This window comes from Bufo gargarizans, chromosome 8 (genome assembly GCF_014858855.1).
Source record: "Bufo gargarizans isolate SCDJY-AF-19 chromosome 8, ASM1485885v1, whole genome shotgun sequence".
In the NCBI taxonomy this organism is placed as follows: domain Eukaryota; kingdom Metazoa; phylum Chordata; class Amphibia; order Anura; family Bufonidae; genus Bufo; species Bufo gargarizans.
The window spans coordinates 151,070,912-151,094,921 of record NC_058087.1 but is presented as its reverse complement, the minus strand read 5'-3'; the positions used below and the strand labels follow the sequence as shown (position 1 = coordinate 151,094,921).

The window sequence follows — 24,010 nt, the reverse complement described above, 5'->3', positions numbered from 1 at the left end:
TATTATGCGGCGGTTTTTCAGCACGTACTGTAAATGCACGCAGAAAAAAAAAGATCTGCATAGTGTCCAGGTTGCCTAAGGCCACTCACACACGAGTAATTTCAATGCGAGACACTCATTGCATGTGGCAGCGAGGCTTTCCATTCTGAACTCTGCTAGGACCACACAGCATTACAATGATTTATAAGGCTGTGTGTCCCTGTGAGACCTGGAATCTACTGAATAACATTATGCCGTCAGTGTAATTCAATAGATTCCATGTCTCACAGGGACACACAGCCTTATAAATGGTTATAATTGTGTGTGATCCTGTCAGAGGGGCAAGAGTTCACAATGGGACCTTACGCTGCCACACGCTGCGAGTTTCTTGCATTGAATTCGCTCGTCTGTGCCTGGCTATTGTTCCAGGGTTCAGCACACTAGAGAAGATGTGGACAATGTGGTGTAAATATATCAGATGGGAATATCCTTTAACTTTAAATGCGAGACATGGTGGCCCCCAAACCAGAAGAAATTGTGCACCCCTGCTCTAGTATACAATTTGCCTTTTAAAATTACAAAAAGATTTAAAAAAAATAAAGTTTTATTCTTTACCCACCTGCAAAAGATATTTACAGTACGAAAATCTGTATAAATATATTTCCAAATATTTCTAATAAAATGTTCAGTCCGTTCTATTCTCTTTGTTGTACTCTAATGTCACTGGACCGTCTGTGGTGGAGCCATCAGAGGGTTCCTCCAAAGCTTCAGTACCACCAGGGGTTGGCCTAGTTCCATCCTCAAGGTTATCGGGATTTTCAGTCTCCGGTTTGGCTTTGTTTTTGGCTTCTAATGATACCATTAAAAACTTGAGCATGGCATTTTCCGCCAGGAGACTTTCGGAAGCGGATACCAACTCACGGATCTTGTCGGCCATTGTTCCCACCTCCCGTGCTTTCTGCTCGTACAGTGCTTGCATTTGCTCCTTGTGGCCCTCCAGTGCTTTATTGTGTTGTTCTAATTTCAGTTTTTGTACTTTAAGGTCTTGTGCGTCTTTTCTAGCTTCTGATATACGTTCTGCCAGCTGATCCTGAGCCGCATGTAAAACTTCAATTTCAGCTCGGAGTCTCTGGATCTCTCGCTCCAAGTAGGAAATATGACCCGCTTTGTATGGTAGGTAGTGCATTGGGCAAGAGGCTGGTGGATCGACAGCAGTGGAAGGCAGGGTGGCATATTTTAGAATGAATCGCAGAAGGTTCGGAACGGTGACCGGCTCATCTTCAGGATACTTTATGCTGCGGTCTTTCCTGTAAACATATGGATATAATGATATGGTAAGCTATGGAGTACAGGAGCGCCACTAATGTACATAAACTGGCTGTCCATCTACAAAACTTCAATGAGAACTAGAAATCCAGAGAAGTCCAACAGTATTCCCAAGCCAAATTAAATTTCACCATTGTCAAAGGACACATCAAATCAACAGCTTCTTTTCTGCAGCTTGTGTATGGATTTTTGCAAGCCCCATTTAAATAAATGGAAGAGTTGCTGAAATCTGTACAATTCTGCTGTGTGTGTGAACAGACCCTTAGTTCACAAGGTCCTTTCTATTACACAGTCCCCACAATAGGCGGGCAACTTTATTTGTACAGATGGAGATATTTTAGGTCATCCTGCTTTATAAATTCTGCTGGTGGTAAGTAAATTGTAAGGTGACATAGCTAGCAGTACTCTGGAGGAGAGAGGATCGCAAATGCATGGCCACCCTCAATTCATTTCCATGGGAATGCCGAACATAGCCAAATGGCGCACTCAGCTATTTTCGGAAGTCCCCTAAAAATGGGAAGTGCACTGCGCAAGTGCGGCCCCTGCTCCATTCACTTCTATGATGAGACGGAAATTGACGAGCCAGCGCTTGGCTATTTTTCAGCAGTCCCACAGAAGTTAATGGGGAGCGGCAACACGTGCACGATCGCTCTCCTTCACTTTGTGGTCTCCATTCTGGAGATAGGTACGGGTCCCTATCAGACATTGGTGGTGTATCCAAGCTCTCTCTCCCTGTATAGGCTCACAATCGCTGATGGAAATCACTGACCAAACACTGACTCTGAAGCAGGCCTTACACAGAGGGAAGAGCTGGATTTATGTATGGGAATGAGTGATCACTACTGCGATTGTTCATCCTCGTACAGTCATGGTTTGCTGCCAGCAGATCCCTGTGTACACAAGGCGATTGTTGGTGCGCTCATCTGATGAACGTGTACATTTACACGGAACAAATTTTTCTAGTGACCTGTGTAAAAGGGCTTTTAAAGAGGTTTTCCTTACTCATATCACTGTCCTGCAACCACCCATTTCCTATCATGTTATTACCTTCTAGATGCTATCACAGTACCAGTCACGACTGACTGTAGCCCTCTGGGTTTCTTCCGGAGAGGTTGCATCCACTGGCTTGCTTCTGCTTTTTCATGCTTTTTCCTGGTCCTGGCTGCATTCCTGCCTGTCTAATTTACATGGGCATCAACAGATCTACAGTGCAGGAGATCTGATGATGCCACCTACCTTCCACCCATGTACATTGGTTTGGTGGAGATGCAATCAGTACCTAGATGAAGACGCAGAAACAGTCCAGTGGACGTGACCTCCCCGCACACTTGTAACACTCTAAAATTGTAATAATCTATAACTGCTGCCAAGTCTTTCCTAATGACCTGATCTTTGGGGCCCATGCTTACAGCTCATCATTATAGCTGCATACAGATGCAGGACAAAGGCCTCAAGATCAACTTGTAAGGGTGGATTATTAAAGGGGCTATCCTATTAAAAAAAACAAAAAAAAAACAAGATTTTTGTATAACTTACCAGTAAAATCTCTTTCTCGCTCTTTCCTTGGGGGACACAGAAGACCTTGGGTATAGCTCATCTCCCTAGGAGGCGTGACACTAAGTGAAAACTGTTAAGCCCCTCCTCCATCAGCTATACCCTCAGCCTGGAGAGAGAGACTGCCAGTTGCGTGTCCAAGTAGTGAGAAAAGGCAAAGTCCAACCAGTGGAAACAACAAGCCAACTACCCAACGGGTAAACAAAACTCGGAAACCGTGTAGAAAAAAAACCAATGAATGGGTGGGTGCTGTGTCCCCCAAGGAAAGAGCGAGAAAGAGATTTTACTGGTAAGTTATACAAAAATCTAGTTTTCTCGCCCAATTTCCTTGGGGGACACAGAAGACCTTGGGACGTTCAAAAGCAGTCCAAGAGGGGAGGGACCACAGCACCAAGGCGAAGCACCCGAAGGCAGCAAGGAAATGCCACCTGCAAAAACCAGGCGGCCCAAGGCAGCAACCGCCGCCGAAGCCAGAGTACGCACCCAGGAAAACCTGGTAAAGAGTGCAAGGAAGACCGTGGCCACCCTGCACAATGACATGGCTGAAGCCCATGCCTCCAGCCCCGGAGGCACCAACCGCTCTGGTGAAATGAACGGTGACACCAAAAAAACAGAGCCCTGCCCTTGAGCAGTAACCACAGCAATAGCCATGTGGTTAAGCGGAGGAAAGCACCCAGGAGCCGTGAACCTTGGCGCGGACCTCCTGGAAACAAGAGACCGAGCGTCGACAAGAGTCGGAGATGTCCAAGCAAAAAACTGCAGACACTTCAAGTAACAGAGTCCCAGTCGCAGGTCCAGGCCAGACTGGAGAAGACCGAATCACGGGAAGAGAAAGGCAGAATTGGGTGAATGCCCAGCTTCCTAAAGAACCCCAGGGAAGACCCTAAGTCAGACAACAGAACCTGGACGAAGCACGGCCGGGAGCGAACACTAGTGTGCTCGCTGGACTCGTCTGGGCAGACGGGAGGAAATCCAATGCGAGTAAGCGCAAATCAGTGACACGGCAAAAAGGTTGGGAAAACTGGTCCCGTCGGCCCCCGAGCAACGCCGTCCCGAATCCACGCGGAGTGGGGGAGCAGATGGACAAACGGAAGGAACCGAAAGGGACCCGGCCAGTTTCCAACAGACTCCAGGACAAGTCAGGCTAAAGTCCTTGTCGTTGTAGCCACCACAGGAAGGTGTTCTACAGACCCGAAGAGGGGGCTTGAAGGGTAATCTTGACAGAAGAAAGTAGGCACGCCAGGTTACCGAGAAGGTAAAGTCCAAGCAGGACCAGCGCCCAGAATGGTAAAAGTAATCTGCACCCAGCGGGAGGACAGAATGCGGCAAACCCGGTAATAGGCACACAGCTAGTACAGCCAGTGTGAACAATGGAGACAGTACGAGGTCATAAGGAACACCGGGACCATCCATATGAACAACCATGGTCTCCCCAGGGGGGAGGGCAGTGAAGGAACAGCCCCTGAAGCCTGGCCGGGGCAGAAGCCACATCGGAGTGAAACTGACCCAGGAGAAGCCAAAACAGAGCCGTCGAGAGAAAAAATAGCCGAGAAGACGGATGACACCCTCCAACCGCAAGGAGGAGGAGTGGGCAACAGGGAAGCCACAGGACTGCTCAAAAAGCAGAACTCCGCTACTCCGAGATGTCCGGCTCACCAATTCGCAGAAGGCGAATACCCTAACGAATCGAAAGTGGAGGTCCCTGACCTCGGTAATCGAGCAACCAAGAGAAGTTGGGCGACCTGCTCGAAAAGAGCGGCTAGAACCTGGTAGCAAAACAAACTGAAGCACGGAGGGTGCCAACAGGAAGGACTCAAGCCAAAACGCATCCAAGAGGAGGAATGGCAACAGGCGAGGGAACCGTAATCCGGCCAGAGCCAACGTAGACTGCGAGGGACGCTGGAGACAGCACTCTCGACCATGTGACCGCTTGCGCTGGGAAGCAATGCCACAGGGTAACTAATAGGTACGCATCCAGGAACCACAAACACTCCCCAGACGGAAGGGCCAACGAATATGGTGGATACCGTCACAACGGAAACACCAAATATACCCTCCGAACAGAGAACGGATACCACCCAGCTCGCTGCAGTAGAGAACAATAGAGCCCCTCCAGGCCAGGTGAACAGAAAGATCTCCTCAGAGAAGAGTGCCAGGCCGGCGGCAATCACCGTATCCCAAGAGAAAAACTACAAGTCGCAGGAAGAATGGAGGCATACGTACAAGCAGCCCCATAAGCAGTGAGAAAGCCAACCCACCTACGGAAGGAGAAGGCATACACGGCCCAACAACGCACAGAGTAGCAGCCCCCAAGAGCGTCCGCCCACTGCGAAATAGTCATACAGCAAGGAGGGCCAGCCACAGAGCCCCACAGAAGTGCAAAGTGCAACCGGAAGGGGGGACACACACAAGACTAGTATGGCATGCGACGGAGCGCAAGCAGTCTGCCCAGAAGAGAGGGCAATGTACTTGGCAAACAGTGCGGGCAGCAAGCGTGCAAAGCCCGCCCAACAAGGGGGTGATGCCCAAGACCAGCACCTACTTCAGAGAAGGAAGACATACCATATTCCGCCCAGAAGAGGGCCATGCACATGGCCACACCGCATCCAGCAGGACGTCCACCTAGTGAAAAGGGGACATGCACAGGGTAATCCTAACATTAAGTGAGTGTGCAATAATCCACCAAACACCGAATTTTGTGAGAGTACAACTACTTCGCCAATGAATGGGGACAAGTACAAGTCCAGCACAGCACATACAAGGACAGGTGTGAGTCCTGTGAGCGTACAAAAAGTCCACCCATGGAATGAGGGGTGGTCACGCACAAGGCCAGCACCGTATCCAATGGGAGTGCAAGCATTTCACCCATCTTAGAGGCCAGCAACGTATCTGGTGAGAGTGCAGTATGCTGCCCAGAAGGGGGAGCCATGCCCATGGCCAGTATTGCAACCAGGGAGAATGCGAGCACCCCGCCATGGATGGGGGTCAGGCACCTGGCCAGCAGCACACTGGCGAGAGAACAAACAGTCAGTGAGAGTGTGTGTATGTTGCCTGAGGAAAGGAGACATGTCCATGGCCGGCAGCGAATCCAGTAAGAGTGCCGTACACCGCCCACGGAAGGGGGAACATGTATATGGCCGGCAGTGGATTTAGTGAGTTGCAAGCATCCCACCATGGAAGGGGGTCCTGCACGCGGCCAGCAACTTATCAGCGAGAGAACGACCCCAGTCAGTGAGGGTGTATGCATGGCGCTTGAGGGAAGAAGGCATGCCCAAGGCCGGCAGCGAATCCAATGAGAATGCAGCATACCGCCTATGGAAGGGGGTAATGCACATGGCCGGCTGCCCAGCACCATAACCAATGAAGTGCAGTATTCCGCCTAGAGGAAGGGGGTCATGCACAAGACCGGCAGCGAATCCAGTGAGTGCAGCATTCCGCCCCTGGAAGGGGGTCATGCACAAGACCGGCAGCGAATCCAGTGAGTGCAGCATTCCGCCTATGGAAGGGGGTCATGCACAAGACCGGCAGCGAATCCAGTGAGTGCAGCATTCCGCCTATGGAAGGGGGTCATGCACAAGACCGGCAGCGAATCCAGTGAGTGCAGCATTCCGCCTATGGAAGGGGGTCATGCACAAGACCGGCAGCGAATCCAGTGAGTGCAGCATTCCGCCTATGGAAGGGGGTCATGCACAAGACCGGCAGCGAATCCAGTGAGTGCAGCATTCCGCCTATGGAAGGGGGTCATGCACATGGCCGGTATCAAATCCAGTGAGAGCAGCGATTTCGCCTATGGAAAGGAATCACGCACATGGCCGGTAGTGAATCCAGTGAAAATGCAGCGGTCCCCTATGGAAGGGGGGTCGTGCACCAGACCAACACCGTATCTGGTGAGAGTGCAGAGTCCACCTATGGAAGGAGGCCATGCACAAGACCGGCAACGATTCCAATGAGTGCAGCATTCCGCCTATGGAAGGGGGTTGTGCACATGGCCTGCAGCGAATCCAACGAGTGCAGCGTTCTCGTGCACATGGCCAACACCGTATTTGGTGAGAGTGCAGTATTCCACCTAAGCGGGGGGTCATGCACCAGGCAAGCCTGCAGCCCGAGAGAGTGCAGTATCCCGCCTAGGAAGGGGTTGTCTGCACATGGCAGTTACCATAGCTGGAGGGCGCATGCACTTGGCCAGCGCTGCATCCCGGAGAGGGCTAAAGAAGGGAAGCATGCACCAGCCGGGGAGTGTGACACCATGCCGCTCATGGAAGGAGCACGCATACAGGCGGCGCTACTGAGATAAGGCTGCAGCGTCCTGCGCAGCGCACAAGAAATCCATTAGCTTAACCATGTTATGCATTCCCAAATAAAAAATAGCCTCACTGAGGCAGAAAGAAGTGCCACCATACAGGTGCCCAGCATAGAAGTAGAGGGGGGGGCGCGCCAGCCATATAGGCCCATCAGCCGAGCAAAACAAACAGAAGCACGGGGGCCGGTACCCGAAGGGTTAACAGCCACCAACCTGGAAGGGAGGAGGAGGCGTCGCCGCGATCCCCTGGGGGCGGGGAACCTCCAGGCGGGAAGAATTCGCGCCCGGAGAAGTTCCCGCCCCCTCCAACAGAGGCCGGAAGTTTGCGGCCTAGCAGGCCGTGAAGCCGGGGCCTAAATTTTCTGCGGCACCCGGCTGACCGGGGCCGCACAGGAAACCGGAGCGGACTGCCTGGACAAACCGGCCGCGGAAGCCCACCCCGCGGACCCGAAGTCAGGGGCCCGGGTGGAGCGCCGGAATGCGGCCCAGTAGGCCCGAAGCCTGGACCAAAATTTACGGCGCCCGGCCGGCCGGAAGTCGCCGACGGTCGGCCGGAATCGTTGGAGCATCGTGCTCAAGCCAATGCCGGCCGCGGGAGTCTACCCCGCAGGCCGGAACAGTCGGGGGCCGGGAGGAAGTGCGGCCCAGCTCGGAGGTGCGGCCCAGCAGGCCGGGAAGAAGCGCCGGAGGTGCGGTCGCCCAAGCAGCACTGCCGTCAGGAAAAGGCCCCCGGTCCAGAGCAGCGCATCGGTGAGGGGATGGGGGGACCCTGAGACCGGGTGCCCGTGAGGATGTGAGCACAGCGTTCCAGGAGGGAAGCTGATAAGTGAAGGGAGGCGATGTGGCTGCCTATTCGCAGCATTCTGCTGCTAAAATGTCCCATGAGGGCCAGAAGGGAGGAGAGGGAGCAGGGAGTGGAATGTTGCCCCGCAGCACCCCAGGGGCCAGCCTAGGTCCAGCAGTGACCGAAGGGTCCAAGTATGGGGGGTCAGGCACGCAGGAGACCAGGGTGGAGGGTGGGGGACGTAGGGCTGGAGAAGCCACTCTCTCACCATAGTCGTCTTCACCCTCGGTCCATTCCAGCAGGGTCGCCCCTTCAGCTACTGGCACCGTAGTGGCAGGACGCTGGGAGAGGGACTTGGCGTGCGGGCGACCCTTGCGCTGGCGGGATGTAGGGGAGCTGGGCTGCCCTGATCCACCTTGTCTTCTGTGGGGGAGGCAGCAGTGCGGGTGACCGGCACTGGCGCAGCTCAACCCCGGGAGAAACAGAGAGGTCTAGTGCGACTCTGTTGTCCCTGATGATCTGGAACAAAAAGAAAAGAAAAAAGTAAAAATCAAAATTTAAACAAGGAGAAAACAGCCCTGCAGAGCAGGGAGTGTCTTGCCTCCTTGGACACTAAGCAAAAACTGGCAGTCTCTCTCTCCAGGCTGAGGGTATAGCTGATGGAGGAGGGGCTTAACAGTTTTCACTTAGTGTCACGCCTCCTAGGGAGATGAGCTATACCCAAGGTCTTCTGTGTCCCCCAAGGAAATTGGGCGAGAAAAAAAAAAATCTACATGTTTCAAACTAGCACCTGGATCTGTGATCACTGAAACCTGTAAAGCACCACCTGCTGTTTGCCCTTTTTCTAAATTCTCTGTCCAGCTCACTAAGGTTGACATACATGCTCAGTTCCATCCTTCAAATGCCACCAGCTGCTGCAGAAAGGACGTGGCCCCCTAGGAAAGTGCACGCCCCTGAGCTGCCAGCCTGAAATACAGCTAGCAGAGCATTTGCAGCAATGAATGTGCAGATCTCTGGATCCATGTGAGGTACAGGGCTGGTTTTGTTAGAAATGGTCATGTACTATATGTCTAAGTCTTTATTAATTATAGTGATGATCAGTAGATCATACTAGTAGTATTAAAATGTTGGAGAATATTAAAACATTAGAGGAACAGTACAGCCACGATAAATTACAATAGATTACAAGAATATTACAAGAGCCTTAAAAAACCATGCAACCACAATACATTGTAGTGAATAATAGAAAAGCCACATTCAATTGCATAGAGTCGTATTGTAGAGCATTGTAGCTAATGTTTGGCGGAGAGTGATTGGTTTGACGATAGTGTGTCGCACAGTAAAAAACTCTCACCGCCTACACCTTAGGTACAATGCGCTTAGATTAGTATAATAGCAGTGCGCATTTGCTATTTGATAATCTGTACTAACACAATCTGAACACAATGAATAGTATTGGGAAGCAGGAAACCCAATTGTAACTGTCTCAACAATGTGTTGGTGGAATAGATAAAAGTTCCCTGGTGTAGATGGTTCGGATGATATATTGACTCAATATGTGAAGGCAATGTAGCGCTTGAGGATGGTTGTTAAATGGCTTCCATAATAGTAGAGCAGATGAAATGATCTCAAGTGAGTACCTGTTTTGAAGCTGACCCAGCGGCGTCCCGCTTTGGGTCAGGAATCGCTCTTGCGTTATATCAGTTTGGAGATATAGGACGCTCTTACCGGTGTCTGCCGTCTTTTGAAGTTTGTTCCCGGTACGTTCGCTGCGGTCGGATGGATCCTTTATGGTCAGCTGTGAATCACCTGTTTGCAGTGTGGTTGATGCTTGCGACCTCGCCTATTTCGGATCCAAGTAGTGTGTACCAACCTTCCGGGCAAAAGTTTCAGACCGGCTGACAATGGTACTCGGTTCCAGAGTTGTCCTTTGATATCCTTGATGTGGTGCACTCACATAAGCTTGGGGGGAGTCAGACCAGACGCGTTTCGGGGCTAGAGTATCCCCTTCCTCAGTGGTTGAGGAAGGGAATACTCTAGCCCCAAAACGCGTCTGGTCTGACCGATTCCTGACCCAAAGCGGGACGCCGCTGGGTCAGCTTCAAAACAGGTACTCACTTGAGATCATTTCATCTGCTCTACTATTATGGAAGCCATTTAACAACCATCCTCAAGCGCTACATTGCCTTCACATATTGAGTCAATATATCATCCGAACCATCTACACCAGGGAACTTTTATCTATTCCACCAACACATTGTTGAGACAGTTACAATTGGGTTTCCTGCTTCCCAATACTATTCATTGTGTTCAGATTGTGTTAGTACAGATTATCAAATAGCAAATGCGCACTGCTATTATACTAATCTAAGCGCATTGTACCTAAGGTGTAGGCGGTGAGAGTTTTTTACTGTGCGACACACTATCGTCAAACCAATCACTCTCCGCCAAACATTAGCTACAATGCTCTACAATACGACTATGCAATTGAATGTGGCTTTTCTATTATTCACTACAATGTATTGTGGTTGCATGGTTTTTTAAGGTTTTTTAAGGCTCTTGTAATATTCTTGTAATCTATTGTAATTTATCGTGGCTGTACTGTTCCTCTAATGTTTTAAATAATATTCTCCAACATTTTAATACTACTAGTATGATCTACTGATCCATCACTATAATTAATAAAGACTTAGCTACCAAATATCTTAGGTGTGCTCAGGTTTTTCATTTAGAATTTTCAATACTGGCTTAGCAGTGGGGTGACGCTGCGAAACTGAGAGCACCCTTTTTGGTGTATCAACCACCCTGTGCATCCCACTAATATACTTTTACATGTACTATATGTCGTCTGATTTTTATTTTTTACATTACTCATGGGGTAACCCCTTTAATGAAGTTGCATTACAAATGCTCAGTCTATTTCATCTTAACTAGGAAAGGAGAAATTCCCCTAAAATGAGGACAATAACCAGCAGAGAAAGAACCTAGGATAATATCAGAGCAGGACGCTGGTTATGTAATCGGCTGCACATCGCTCTAGGATAGCGGCACCATCATGACTTGGTCTGTGCTGTGACTCCAGAAGCCCACTGCCTGTTTACAGGAATATACCTTGATTTGCATTGGCTGTGAAGGCCATTATAACGGCATGCATCAGGGAAGCAGAGCTCGTGTTCATGTATTTATAGTACAGAGGAAATAGGATTGCGGGGTTTTACAGTGAAACTATTACGGTTGGTAGCAGTAATACCCTCTACCACCCATGCTTCCTCTTTACAAGATGCCATGTCGACTGATCTGTACGCCGCTATGAAAAGAGGCCCTGCATGCCTAAATCCAGAGGGAACAGGAAACGCGGATGTATCCAAGGAAACCTACTTTGTCTGTTCTATTTATTACTTTTCTAATCCTGGAAAATTGTGCGTACCACGATTGTCATCAAAAACAATAGGAAAATAAGATGCGTTGCAAACGCGCTGGTAAGTGGTTGCAGGTTGTGACTGCTTCTATGGTCATGTTATCAGGGGGTGGGCGGCTGTGGGGAATTAAAAAAATAAAAAACAAAGGTAAAAGTGGCCCCATGTTGTAGACGGGACCAAATTGACAGACGGCAGGGCCAACATAAGTGGGCGGGGCCAACAATACTGTAGTGCAACACAAAATACAACCCCAGCAGAATCAAATACACACAGTGCAGCACAAAATACTGCTTTCCCCGCTGTCTTCTGCCAGCCAGGTATGCAAGTACTCCTAGCATTAATTAATGCTGAAAGCATCAGATCGCCAAGTACCCGACCGGCGGCAGTGAGGAGGGCTTGAGCAGCCCCCCGGGCATTGGCCCACCAGGAATTTTACCTGTAGAGTGAATGACCCGCCCGCCCCTGCATGTTATGCTGGACAATACGTCCGTGCAGTGCCATAACATGAAGCACAGTTGATACAACAGACTTGAAAAATATGTACATTAGAAAATATAAGAGCCACATGCATGTGACTGTTATGATTCAGGATATACTGCTGAGGACAGTGACTGGCTGCAGCAATTACATGCCATATACCAGCACATGGCTGCTGCAGTCTTTAAATATACTGCAGCAGGAGAACGGCACCAGAGAAAAAGATAATTATAGCTTTTTTTATTTTACAAGTCAGGGGCTTGTTCACAATTTGTCATCATCTTGGACAACCACTTCCTGAGTTTATTCTGCATGGATGTCAGTTTTCACATATTTTACACATGCCTTGAACAAAAAAAAAAAGAGGAAAAACAGCAGCCACAAGTCAAAAGCAGTTGAGTGCGGGTCAGTTTTTTTCCCCCACCAATCCATTACCTTGGATGGGCCAAATTTGTGTAAAAACTAAAATAAATCTCTATCTATCTATATATCTCTATCGCGAACGTGATGCAAATTTTATTTTTATTTTTTTCACAGCAATTGCATGTGAGAAAAAAAAAACACACCCATGTGCATAAACCCATAGGGGGTAATTTCCACAATGTAAAAAAACTATTGTGAACCTTGTGTTTGCGACTTTAAACACCACTACGCCTAAATCTAGATGCAAGTAGCATTTCTATGCTGCCCTCACTGAGCTGCAGTATATTTCGCTGGGTGCATGGGCTTCTGAGGAGGCGCCTCATCATAAATTAGGCACATCCTGCGGGAGCGCAGGGGATATCCAGATGGGAGCAAGACGCCGGTCTATGGTCAATTCCTCCCATAGACGTAAATGGGTCTGTTTTCACTGCAGGTACTGTCCGCTTTAAACACGGATAACCCCCACACATGAAAATGTTCAGGTGCAACTCAGTCGGCACAGTCAACCTTGTAGTGGACAGAGCTTGAAACGGCAGTGCTGCTTCCACTGTCCTCAACTGGTCCCTCCACTACAAGGTTGAAGGTGCTGCGTAGTTTCTCCATCAACAAGGCTACACCCAAACGGCTGATTGGTGGGATTGCGGTGTGTCAGAGGATAGGAAAGGCCATAACTTAGTAAATGCTGGACAACCCCTTTAAACACTACAATTCGCAAATATATCTGAGTTCTGTCCTTTTGCAAAGCACAGACGGAAACAACTCCATTCTCGTAAGTTAAGTGTGTAATGTACAGTTCTGCAAATGATATAAATAGTTCCAAAAAGCTGTGAACGAAACTACAAAAGAAAAGCAATTTTCTACTTCCTGACCCTTCTTCTCAGATAGCAAATAAAGCGAATGTTCTCATTAGCTTGCGAACTGTAACATCATTTACTGTGGCTCTGTTAAAGGAAATCTGTCAGCTCCAAAACACCCCCTAAACTATAGTAAGCGGTGTATAGTGCAACTAGAGTACGGTTATGTCATTTTTATCTTCATACCCGCTTACATTCCTCCGCTGTGCTCCCACAAACCTGCATTGAGAGGACTCCTCCATTACGTGCGTGAGCTCAGGAGTCCTTTCAATGCATTTTACTGCAGGTTTGTGGGAGCACATCATGAGAACTCAAGAGTATGAAGGGGACATTAACACAAGCAGACTCAGTGTCACCTCTTACTCTAGTTTGGGGGGGGGGGGCAGTTTAGAGCTGACAGATTCCCTTTAAAAGGGGTTATCCCCCATATGCCAGGCCCCCCACGCTGAATGTACTTACCTGGCTCCCCAGACGCCCCCTCCGCATTGTGATTGACAGGGCCAGGGAACGGAATCTTTCTCTGCTGGCCCTGCCTGTTTGCATTCAAAATCTGGCGCCTGCGCCGCAGCCGTCCCTGTCTTCAATCGGCGCAGGCGCACTGAGAGGCGGCCGCTCCATCCTCAATGCGCCTGCACCGGGTGTATCATCGGCGCAAGCGCATTGAGGATAGAGCGGCCGCCTCTCAGTGCGCCTGCGCCGATTGAAGACAGGGACGGCCGCGGCGCAGGCGCCAGATTTTGAATGCAAACAGGCAGGGCCAGGAGAGAACGATTCCGTTCCCTGGCCCTGTCAATTACAATGCGGAGGAGGCGTCTTTAGGATCGGAGGATGCGGCTGCTACCAGCAAGTAGCCGCCCTACTTGCTGGTAGCAAGGTCATTTGCATATTTTAAAAGCATGTTTTAAACAAAATCTACTGGACCAAAATGATTAATTAGATTATGTATGCAGAAATTGCAGTGTAGGGATTATAAGTAAGCAAAAAAGCCCTTTAAGTGATGTAATCATAATGTGGGTATGGGTGATCAATACAACAGAAACCCATACCAAATTCAGTATGTCAGTTCTTGTTACAGGAAATAAAACAATGTTGGAGTCTAAAATCCACACAACTTACCTATTCTGAGGGAACAGCATAATAGTGGGAACGCGGTCCACCATAAACTCCCATGGGAGATCATTCTGTGCAATATTTATTCTGAAAAGAGTCAAGTAAAAGATTATTTTATTATAATTTACCATATATATTGTTTATGATCTTATCAACAGGTATAAGCCAGCCAGAAATGATGGGGTTTTCCGGGCTCCAAATACTGTGCCTCCACACCAGGAACAGATGATTGGTGGGGGTGCAGGTAGCTGGCCTCCAAACATCTGATATTAAAGAGGACCTTTCATCAGTCCAAACATTGTGAACTAAGTATCATGACATATACAGCGGCGCCCAGGGATCTCACTGCACTTACTATTATCCCAGGGCGCCGCTCCGTCTCCTGTTATGCCCTCCGGTATGTTCGGGGACTTGGTTATAGTAAGTGCAGTGAGATCCCTGGGCGCCGCTGTATAAGTCAGTTTCCTTCCATGATACTTAGTTCACAATGTTTGGACCGATGAAAGGTCCTCTTTAATGTCCTAGCGTGAGGATATGAAGTTTTTTTTCTCATGACATAAAAATAGTAAATATTCTTTTATTGTAACTACAAAATAATAACAGAACGCGTTTCAGCCCGTCCAGTCTTTCTCAACTGCATGATGACAATAAAAACCTGATCAGGTTTTCATCATCATGCAGTTGAGAAAGGCTGGACGGGCCGAAACGCGTCCTGTTATTTTGTAGTTACAATAAAAGAATATAACTGATTGAAATCAAGAATGTCTGCTGGGACCTTTTTTTGCTGGATTAGATTTGGGGATTGCCCCTTCCCGTGCAGCGTGAGAAAGGATCGTGAGCTGTTACTTCTGCTTTATATAAAAATAGTAATAAACCAGCAGTTAGAACAAAGTTTGATAAGTAGGTTTCTATATACTAAAAAAATAAAAATAAAAAAATGAAAAACAGGATACAAAGCTATAGGTTTTATTATCTGTCGAGGAGAAGATATGGCAACATTAAGTGTCACTTGCCAAGAAAAAAAAAAAAAAAGTCAATCTCTCTAAGGCCTCATGCACACTGCCGTGTTTCACAGCCGTATGCGGGCCGTGGAACCGCGGCCTGGATCCCTCCTGAGAGCAGGAGCGCACGGCGTCACTGGTTGCTATGACGCCGTGCGCTCCCTGCTGCCGGCACAGTACAGTAATACACTGGTATAGATCGTACCAGTGTATTACTGTACTGTGCCGGCAGCAGGGAGCGCACGGCGTCATAGCAACCAGTGACACCGTGCGCTCCTGCTCTCAGGAGGGATCCAGGCCGCGGTTCCACGGCCCGCATACGGCCGTGAAACACGGCAGTGTGCATGAGGCCTAACTAAGAGACAGAGGGCGATTTATTAGGTTAAATGGGTATTCCATCAAGTAAAAATAATGGCACATTTGCAAGCACCTGCATGACATGCATTTCACTAATGTGCCCTTTTTAGAACTTTACAAGTCTTCCATGTCATCTTTCACCTTCCCCTTGGACCAGAAGTTCAGTAATTCCTTTCTTCTCAACATCGAAGGAAACTGCACTCCCTTCTATGCCCAGTCATCATCGAAGCATGTGACCAAAATGGTTTGGCTCTGTTCCATAAAGTCCAAGCCGGGCCCCTTTGCCCCCCCCCAAATTGTCAGACCCCTACTAGTAGTGCCCCCTTCGTGCACCACACATAAGGTGACCGCAGTTATCAGACACACTGCCTGCCTCCCGATAACATGTTCTAACATATGCAACTACTGAGATGCAAATCAAGTATACAGTATCAAACTTTATATTCTTACATCTCAATAGCCGTGTGATCTGAGAAATGGACATTTTTCTCATTGGCCCGTTTCATAGGTGCAAGTGCCATTACTTTTCCCAGCCAGGCACCTTATATTAGCTCTGGAGAGCTGCTCTCAGGCAGGGCCATAGACCTTACAGGGAAATTTCCCGGTGGGCCGATGCCCAGGGCCGGCCAGTGGACGTTTTTGGGGGGATATTTTGTGATGCACAGTATTTGGTTCTGTGGGGGTGGTATAATATGCCACAATATAGTATTAATGGCCCTGCATTCCATCAATTTGGACCCAACTACAAAATGGGGCCACTTTTAGTATTTTTTTCCAGGGCCCTTTAAGTTCCCAGTCCGCCCCTGCTCTCAGGTGAGGTGGCCACAGAGGATAGCCAGCACAGTGATGCAACTAGGGGAAGGTCAGAACATGGTACTCGCCAGGAGCTGCAGTTAGGTGACGTGCCTAGGGTTGGACGATATCAAAAATATACCCACGATAACGATATTAAGAAATTTATAGCGATAATATATATCGCGATAAATGCCCATTTAGAAGAAAAAAACACTTGGGGCCACAAGGAGACGTTACACTGTATGGGGGCAGCCAGGGGGCCACAAGGAGACGTTACACTGTATGGGGGCAGCCAGGGGGCCACAAGGAGACGTTACACTGTTTGGGGGCAGCCAGGCGGCCACAAGGAGACGTTACACTGTTTGGGGGCAGCCAGGCGGCCACAAGGAGGCGTTACACTGTATGGGGGCAGCCACAAGGAGGCGTTACACTGTATGGGGGCAGCCACAAGGAGGCGTTACACTGTATGGGGGCAGCCACAAGGAGGCGTTACACTGTATGGGGGCAGCCACAAGGAGGCGTTACACTGTATGGGGGCAGCCACAAGGAGGCGTTACACTGTATGGGGGCAGCCACAAGGAGGCGTTACACTGTATGGGGGCAGCCACAAGGAGGCGTTACACTGTATGGGGGCAGCCACAAGGAGGCGTTACACTGTATGGGGGCAGCCACAAGGAGGCGTTACACTGTATGGGGGCAGCCACAAGGAGGCGTTACACTGTATGGGGGCAGCCACAAGGAGGCGTTACACTGTATGGGGGCAGCCACAAGGAGGCGTTACACTGTATGGGGGCAGCCACAAGGAGGCGTTACACTGTATGGGGGCAGCCACAAGGAGACGTTACACTGTATGGGGGCAGCCACAAGGAGACGTTACACTGTATGGGGGCAGCCACAAGGCACTGTATGGGGGCAGCCACAAGGAGACGTTACACTGTATGGGGGCAGCCACAAGGAGACGTTACACTGTATGGGGGCAGCCACAAGGAGACGTTACACTGTATGGGGGCAGCCACAAGGAGACGTTACACTGTATGGGGGCAGCCACAAGGAGACGTTACACTGTATGGGGGCAGCCACAAGGAGACGTTAATTGTATTAATCATTGATGGCAGTGGCCACAGGGTCCCCCTCCCATCATTGGTGGCAGTGGGCCCCCCTCCCTCCCCAGTATTAATCATTGGAGGCCACAGGGTCGTCCCCCCATTATTGGTGGCAGTGGGCCCCCCCTCCTCCCTCCCCAATATTAATCTTTGGAGGCCACAGGGTCGTCCCCCCATCATTGGTGGCAGTGGGCAGTTCTGATCGGAGTCCCAGCAGTGTAATGCTGGGGCTCCGATCGGTTACCATGGCAGCCAGGAAGCTACTGAAGCCCTGGCTGCTATGGTATGTTAGTAAGCAGCATTATACTCACGTGCGCCGTGGACGCCGGGCGCTCCTTCTTCTGTCTGTGCGGCGCATTGCTAATGCTTATAGCATTAGCAATGCGCCGCACAGACCTATGAGAAAAAGCAGCGCCCGGCGGCCACTGCGCACGTGAGTATAATGCCGCTCACTAACATACCATAGCAGCCAGGGCTTCAGTAGCTTCCTGGCTGCCATGGTAACCGATCGGAGCCCCAGCATTACACTGCTGGGGCTCCGATCGGAACTGCCCACTGCTGCCACCAATGCAGGCACTTAAGAACATTCCCGGCACCCGACCTCTGAGAGGACGCTGTGATCACCGCGCTGGGATTAATTGCGCGGATCACAGAGTCCTCTCAGAGGTCGGGTGCCGGGAATGCGAGTCACAGTATTCCTTCCCTCCCTCACGCCGGCCGAATGGATAAGAGCGCCGCCGCAAGCGTACAAGTACTCTGTAAATGTGCCATACGGTACTTCACGCTGGGGCGGGCGGCCGCGGATTTAGAAGCGGTCAGCGAACATGACCGCTTCTATGACGTCACGAAATACCGCGATATTTAGGAAACGGCGATATCGCCATATCGCAGTTATTTTAATACCGCGGTATATCGTGATACCGGTATATCGCCCAACCCTAGACGTGCCTAGGGGATAGAAGAATAGAAGAGTGTCTGATAACTGCGCTCACCTCATGTGACGCATGAAGGGATCATTACTGGTAAAAGTCTGATAATGACGCGGCGGACAGGGAAAATTTCTAATAAAGGTACACTAGTTAAGCAGGAAAGAGCATGGCTTAAAGGGCATCTGTCAGAAAATTACCTATGACACTGGCTGGCCTGTTACATGTGCACTTGGCAGCTGAAGACATCCGAGTTGGTCCCATGTTCATATGTGCCTGCATTGCTGAGAAAAATGAAGATTTCATATATGCAAATGAGCCTCTAGGAGCAACAGGGGCGTTGCCATTACACCTAGAGGCTCCGCTCTCTCTGCAACTGCTGTGCCCTCTGCACTTTGATTGACTTTAGGAGAAGTCAGGACCAGGTGTCATCATGTCTACATGTAATGACACCTCTAGGTGTAATGGCAGCGCCTCTGTTGCTCCTAGAGGTTCATTTGCATATATTATAACATAATTTTTCTCAGCAATAGCCTTCAGATGCCTTCAGCTGCCAAGCGCACATGTAGCAGGTGCAAATCTGCTGACAGAGGCCCTTAAAGAGCATCAACATAAAAATTGGCGTAAAGTTAAGTAAAAGTGCCTAGAGATGCACCAAATGTATCATCCAGCTAAGCCACTAGTTTACTTTGCCTAAATCTTAGATGGCATCAGTTAATCTGCTCTATACGTCCAGACTGATAACTGCTCTAACTTCTAAATGATCAGATAGAATTTATTGTGTTACCACATTTTTATAGTGGTTTCTGCCAGACTGTTCCTTTCACTAAAATGAATGACAACCTCGGAAATATTCTGCATTACAAACATCCCAGGGTGTCAGGAGGATGTCTATGTCTTGCACATTAGGCTATACAGTTATAGACGCAGGATGTGTCAAATGTCTGATGTGGGTTTTACCTTTGGGACAATCGCCTCAGGAGAAAGTCCTGTGACTCCCGCTCACCGATCCCTGGCCACTGCACTCTACAGAGTAAGAGGTGGTTGTGCACCGAGTGAGCTCCCTATTGAGGTCTATGGGAGTAACAAAGTAAAAAGACTTTACGGAGGGTGCAGCAGCCGGGAAGTGGTGACCAAATGTCCATGGATCTTCTCCTAATAGGTGTCTCCTCGACAGGTGCAGTGTCTTACACCTACCAGGCATGTCTAGATATACCATAAACACTCAAAGGGGTTATCAGACTAAAAAATATGCCAGGTAAGTAGAATCAGTGTGAGGGGCCCGGGCATATGGGGGAGCATTTTTTTAGTCTCGGATAACCCCTTGAAATCTTGGATTTACTTACTTTTTATAAAGGGATGCAAAAACTATGTACAATGTAATGCTACAATCAAAAATATGGCTTTTCATAAGAATTCTCTGAATGACTAGAAATGATCTGCAACTGGGTCTCATTTATCAAAACGAAAAACCAATCATGATGAAAGCCAATTTACTGCAGTGGGTAATATAATGCCAGTCATTCTGTTTGTGGCAATTCTCCTGAATTTGGCTGCCAGGCTACCGACGACAACTGCTCAGTTAATGGTCCATCTTCTTGCAAACATCCGAGATATCACTGCCAGGCTCCGTTTATGGCGTAGTATTAATCTTACCTAGTTACAATGAGACTGTCTGTAGACAGCAGCTGGGTGACTCGGATGAAAATATGATTCAGCGTGGCGCAAAAACCACACCAGCTTGTATAGAACAGCAACAAGACATCCTGTCAAAGAGAGAAGTGTGGTTAGACATGGTGTCATGACTCTAGATGAACCCAGAAACGACCCCACAAAGTCTACACATCTTATTTAAAAGCCTCAGAAATCATTTTTGAATGTAGCCGGTTTCTGGTTGGTTGGTTTCATACATGACACAAACTGCCCGGAACAGAAGACCAGTATATAACTGTCGTCCCGCCAACCGCCGGCAGACAATATTCCTTTCATGAGCTCATTGCTGGAAGCAGAAAGTGTGAAAGGCTCATTGAGCAGAAACCCCACCGGCCGGAGTATGCAGGAGCTAAACCAGGTTATTATGTGAAGAATGCAGAAGATAAGCCCTGCACGCAGCACCGTGGTGCACGCATCACACAGGCAAAACACAAACCTTTCCGCTGTCCAATACAACGTGACGAAAGGTAGTAGTGGTTACTTCAGTAATTAGCTGGGGTCTGAGCGTGCTCTGTGCAGGGTCACCGGCCAGATGTCTCCTCAGTGGGCTGTAAACTTTGCTGAAGTTCTGGATGAAAACCTCTGAAAAGTTAAGATAGTATTATAATGTTACAAGATAGCTGTGTAAAGCCTCATGCACGTGGCCATCGGTGTTTTGCGGTCTGCATGCTGCCCCCATGTCTAGAGAAAAATCCTATTATTGTCTGCAAAACAGACATGAATAGGATATGCTCTATATATTTGCAGGGCCGCAGAACAGATTTCTGGATGCTGACAAAACCCTGGTTTGGACTGAAACCTGATCAAGATGAATCTGACACATACAGCATGGCTCCTGAAAAAGCGGAGCAAATAATGTCCCTAAAGGCGTATTCTGACCAAACATATTCTGCTATATCCACAAGAATGCAGCAGAATTTTTTTTTAAAATTCCCTGTACAGGATGCACAAAGTAGTCCTCCAAGTTACAAATGGCGTCAGGATACAATATTTACTGGTTCATCATTCAGAAGACTTAAAGGTAGGCAGACAATGTCATAGAGCAGCAGGAAATGCTAGCAGAATGCTTGGGTGTATAGGGAGAGGCATTACCAGTAGAAAGAGGGAGGTGCTCATGCCGCTCTACAGAGCACTAGTGAGACCTCATTTGGAGTATTGTGCTCAGTACTGGAGACCATATCTCCAGAAGGATATTGATCCTTTGGAGAGAGTTCAGAGAAGAGCTACTAAACTGGTACATGGATTGCAGGATAAAACTTACCAGGAAAGATTAAAGGATCTTAACATGTATAGCTTGGAAGAAAGACGAGACAGAGGGGATATGATAGAAACTTTTAAATACATAAAGGGAATCAACAAGGTAAAAGAGGAGAGAATATTTAAAAGAAGAAAAACTGCTACAAGAGGACAGTGTGTTAAATTAGAGGGGCAAAGGTTTAAAAGTAATAATCAGGAAGTATTACTTTACTGAGAGAGTAGTGGATGCATGGAATAGCCTTCCTGCAGAAGTGGTAGCTGCAAATACAGTGAAGGAGTTTAAGCATGCATGGGATAGGCATAAGGCCATCCTTCATATAAGATAGGGCCAGCGGCTATTCATAGTATTCAGTATATTGGGCAGACCAGATGGGCCAAATGGTTCTTATCTGCCGACACATTCTAGGTTTCTATCATAACTAGGAACTAGATAACATACAATCCGTCAGGCACCACTGATGAGGCTGCTATCACATTAGCGTTTTTTGCGGATCCGTCATGGATCTGCAAAAATGCTTCCGTTACCATAATATAACCGCATGCATCTGTCATGAACGGATCCGGTTGTATTGTGTCTTCTATAGCCATGACGGGTCCGTCATGAACATCATTGAAAGTCAATAACAGATCAGTTTTCTATTGAGTCAGAGAAAACAGATCTGTCCCTATTCACTTACATTGTGTGCCAGGAGGCATCCATCTTGCTCAGATGCACATCGCGATTCACATCGCGGACAGAAAAACGCTGCTTGCATTTTGGTGCATTCCGTTTCGTTCAGTTCAGCTTTGTCCCCATTGACAATGAAAGGAGACAAAACTGAAGCGTTTTATTCTGCTGTTAAAATCCTATGACGGATCTCAATAGCGGAATTGAAAACACTAATGTGAAAGTAGCCTAAGCTGCACGTGTGGTTGAAGGCCCTCTGTGTCCGTGCAGCAAAAGATAGCACCTGTCCTATTTTTGGCAATGAGGGGTGCTCACGGCCGCAGTCCATGTTTTGCAGATCCACAGTTCGCGGTTTGCAAATCGGACACAGCATGTGAATTAGGGCTCAAACTATTACTTAATTGAATCGAGTAATTTGACACCCAAAAATCCTCAATGCAAATTTTTTGCATCGAGGATTCATTTGTCTCATGTGACCACGGAGCGAGAGTGAAGTGCTTGCTATTGATGGCACTGGGGGGAGGGGACACACACGGACCTGAAGGCACGGGGACGGAGCGGATGGCACGGGGGGGGGCGGAGCGGATGGCATAAAATAATCAATAGAATACTCGATTTATCAAATAATCGTTTCCTGCGGCCCTAATGTGAATATTGTAACTTGAGGGACCACATAGTTAAAGGGAACCTGTCATACTGAACATGGTGGTAGAGAGCAGGAGGAGCTGAGCAGATTGATGGATAGTTTTGATGGAAAAGATTCGGTAAAACTTGTTATTCATTGATTTGAATTCCTGCTTATTCTGAGCCTTGAAGTCATGGAGGCAGGCTGACTCCATATTACCCACTTTTTGGAAAGGTGGCGAGTATGGAGCAAAACCTCAAAAAAGTAAAAAACAAAAAAAATTGCACAAGCTGGGCACACAGCAAACTTTTTGAAGCCAGTTTTATGATGTATAGGGGTTGATAGTTAACTTTATCAACTGCACTATATCCAAATTACTGTATCCATATGTTTATGGGGCTTATTTTAGTTATTGCTATTAAAGGTCACGTCTCATAGTGTGACATCTGTGACTGGTCCATAGATCAGCACCTTACACTGGATATAAACGCCCCACAATTAAAATTAATATTTCCTCTTATTTTACCATTAAAGGGATTGTCCTACAAAAAATATTCTACATTTTCCAACCCAGCACCTGACTACTTTAATTGCATGTAATCAAAACTTAGTATAACTACTTTATGCTGTCCTCGGTGAGTTCAGCATAAAATGACAGGTTCCCTTTAATGAAAAAATAAAATAAAATAAATATTATATATAATTACATACGTGAAGTATTCTTCTGGTTAAAAAGGAATCTCTGACCACAAGAATAGCAGGGAAAATGTCTAGCTTCTGCACACACTTACACTGGTGCTGTGATCATCCGTTTACCATGGCAGCTCACGGAGGTGTTGTACTGGACACACGACCACATAACCAGAACTTAAGTGATTACTTCAGTATGTACATGTCAGATACACAGAAGTTATTAAAGGGGTTATCCTGGACAAGATAATGATGACTTATCCTCAGGGTAGGTCATAATTATCACATTAGTGTGGGTCCGAGTCCCGGCATCCCCGGCAATCAGCTGCTTCAGGGCGCCGCACTCTCCGGAGCTCTGGTGAGCGATGCAGGCAGCTGGCGGCTTTCCAAGGACAGCCCCGTACATCGTATAGTGGAGGTGCTTGGTATTGACTTTAATGGGGATGAGCTGCAACTAGGTCATGTGACTGATGTACCGTGATGTCACTGGCCCAGGAAGAGGCTACAGCGCTCAAGAACAGCTGACCGGTGGGGGTCCCAGGTGTTGGTCCCCCGCAGATTTGATACCGATGACTTATCCTGAGGTTAAGTCATAAATATGTTTTCCTGGATAACCCATTTAAGTAAGGGTCTGCTAGCCTTTGAGAATA

General features: G+C 48.2%; 1 protein-coding gene across 2 annotated transcripts in view; it reads right to left on the bottom strand.

Annotated features, from left to right (window-relative positions):
• Positions 1-565: 565 nt before the first annotated feature.
• Positions 566-24,010, bottom strand: part of TXNDC11 (thioredoxin domain containing 11) — a 68,553-nt gene continuing 45,108 nt past the window's right edge. For both annotated transcript variants that reach the window (XM_044304230.1, XM_044304231.1), the window contains exons 9-12: positions 20,558-20,703; positions 20,065-20,174; positions 14,233-14,313; positions 566-1,286 (exon numbers count right to left, since the gene is read on the bottom strand). In XM_044304230.1, coding sequence (XP_044160165.1) covers positions 665-1,286; positions 14,233-14,313; positions 20,065-20,174; positions 20,558-20,703 — 959 coding nt within the window. In that variant the 3' untranslated portion in view covers positions 566-664. The remainder of the gene's footprint in view (positions 1,287-14,232; positions 14,314-20,064; positions 20,175-20,557; positions 20,704-24,010) is intronic.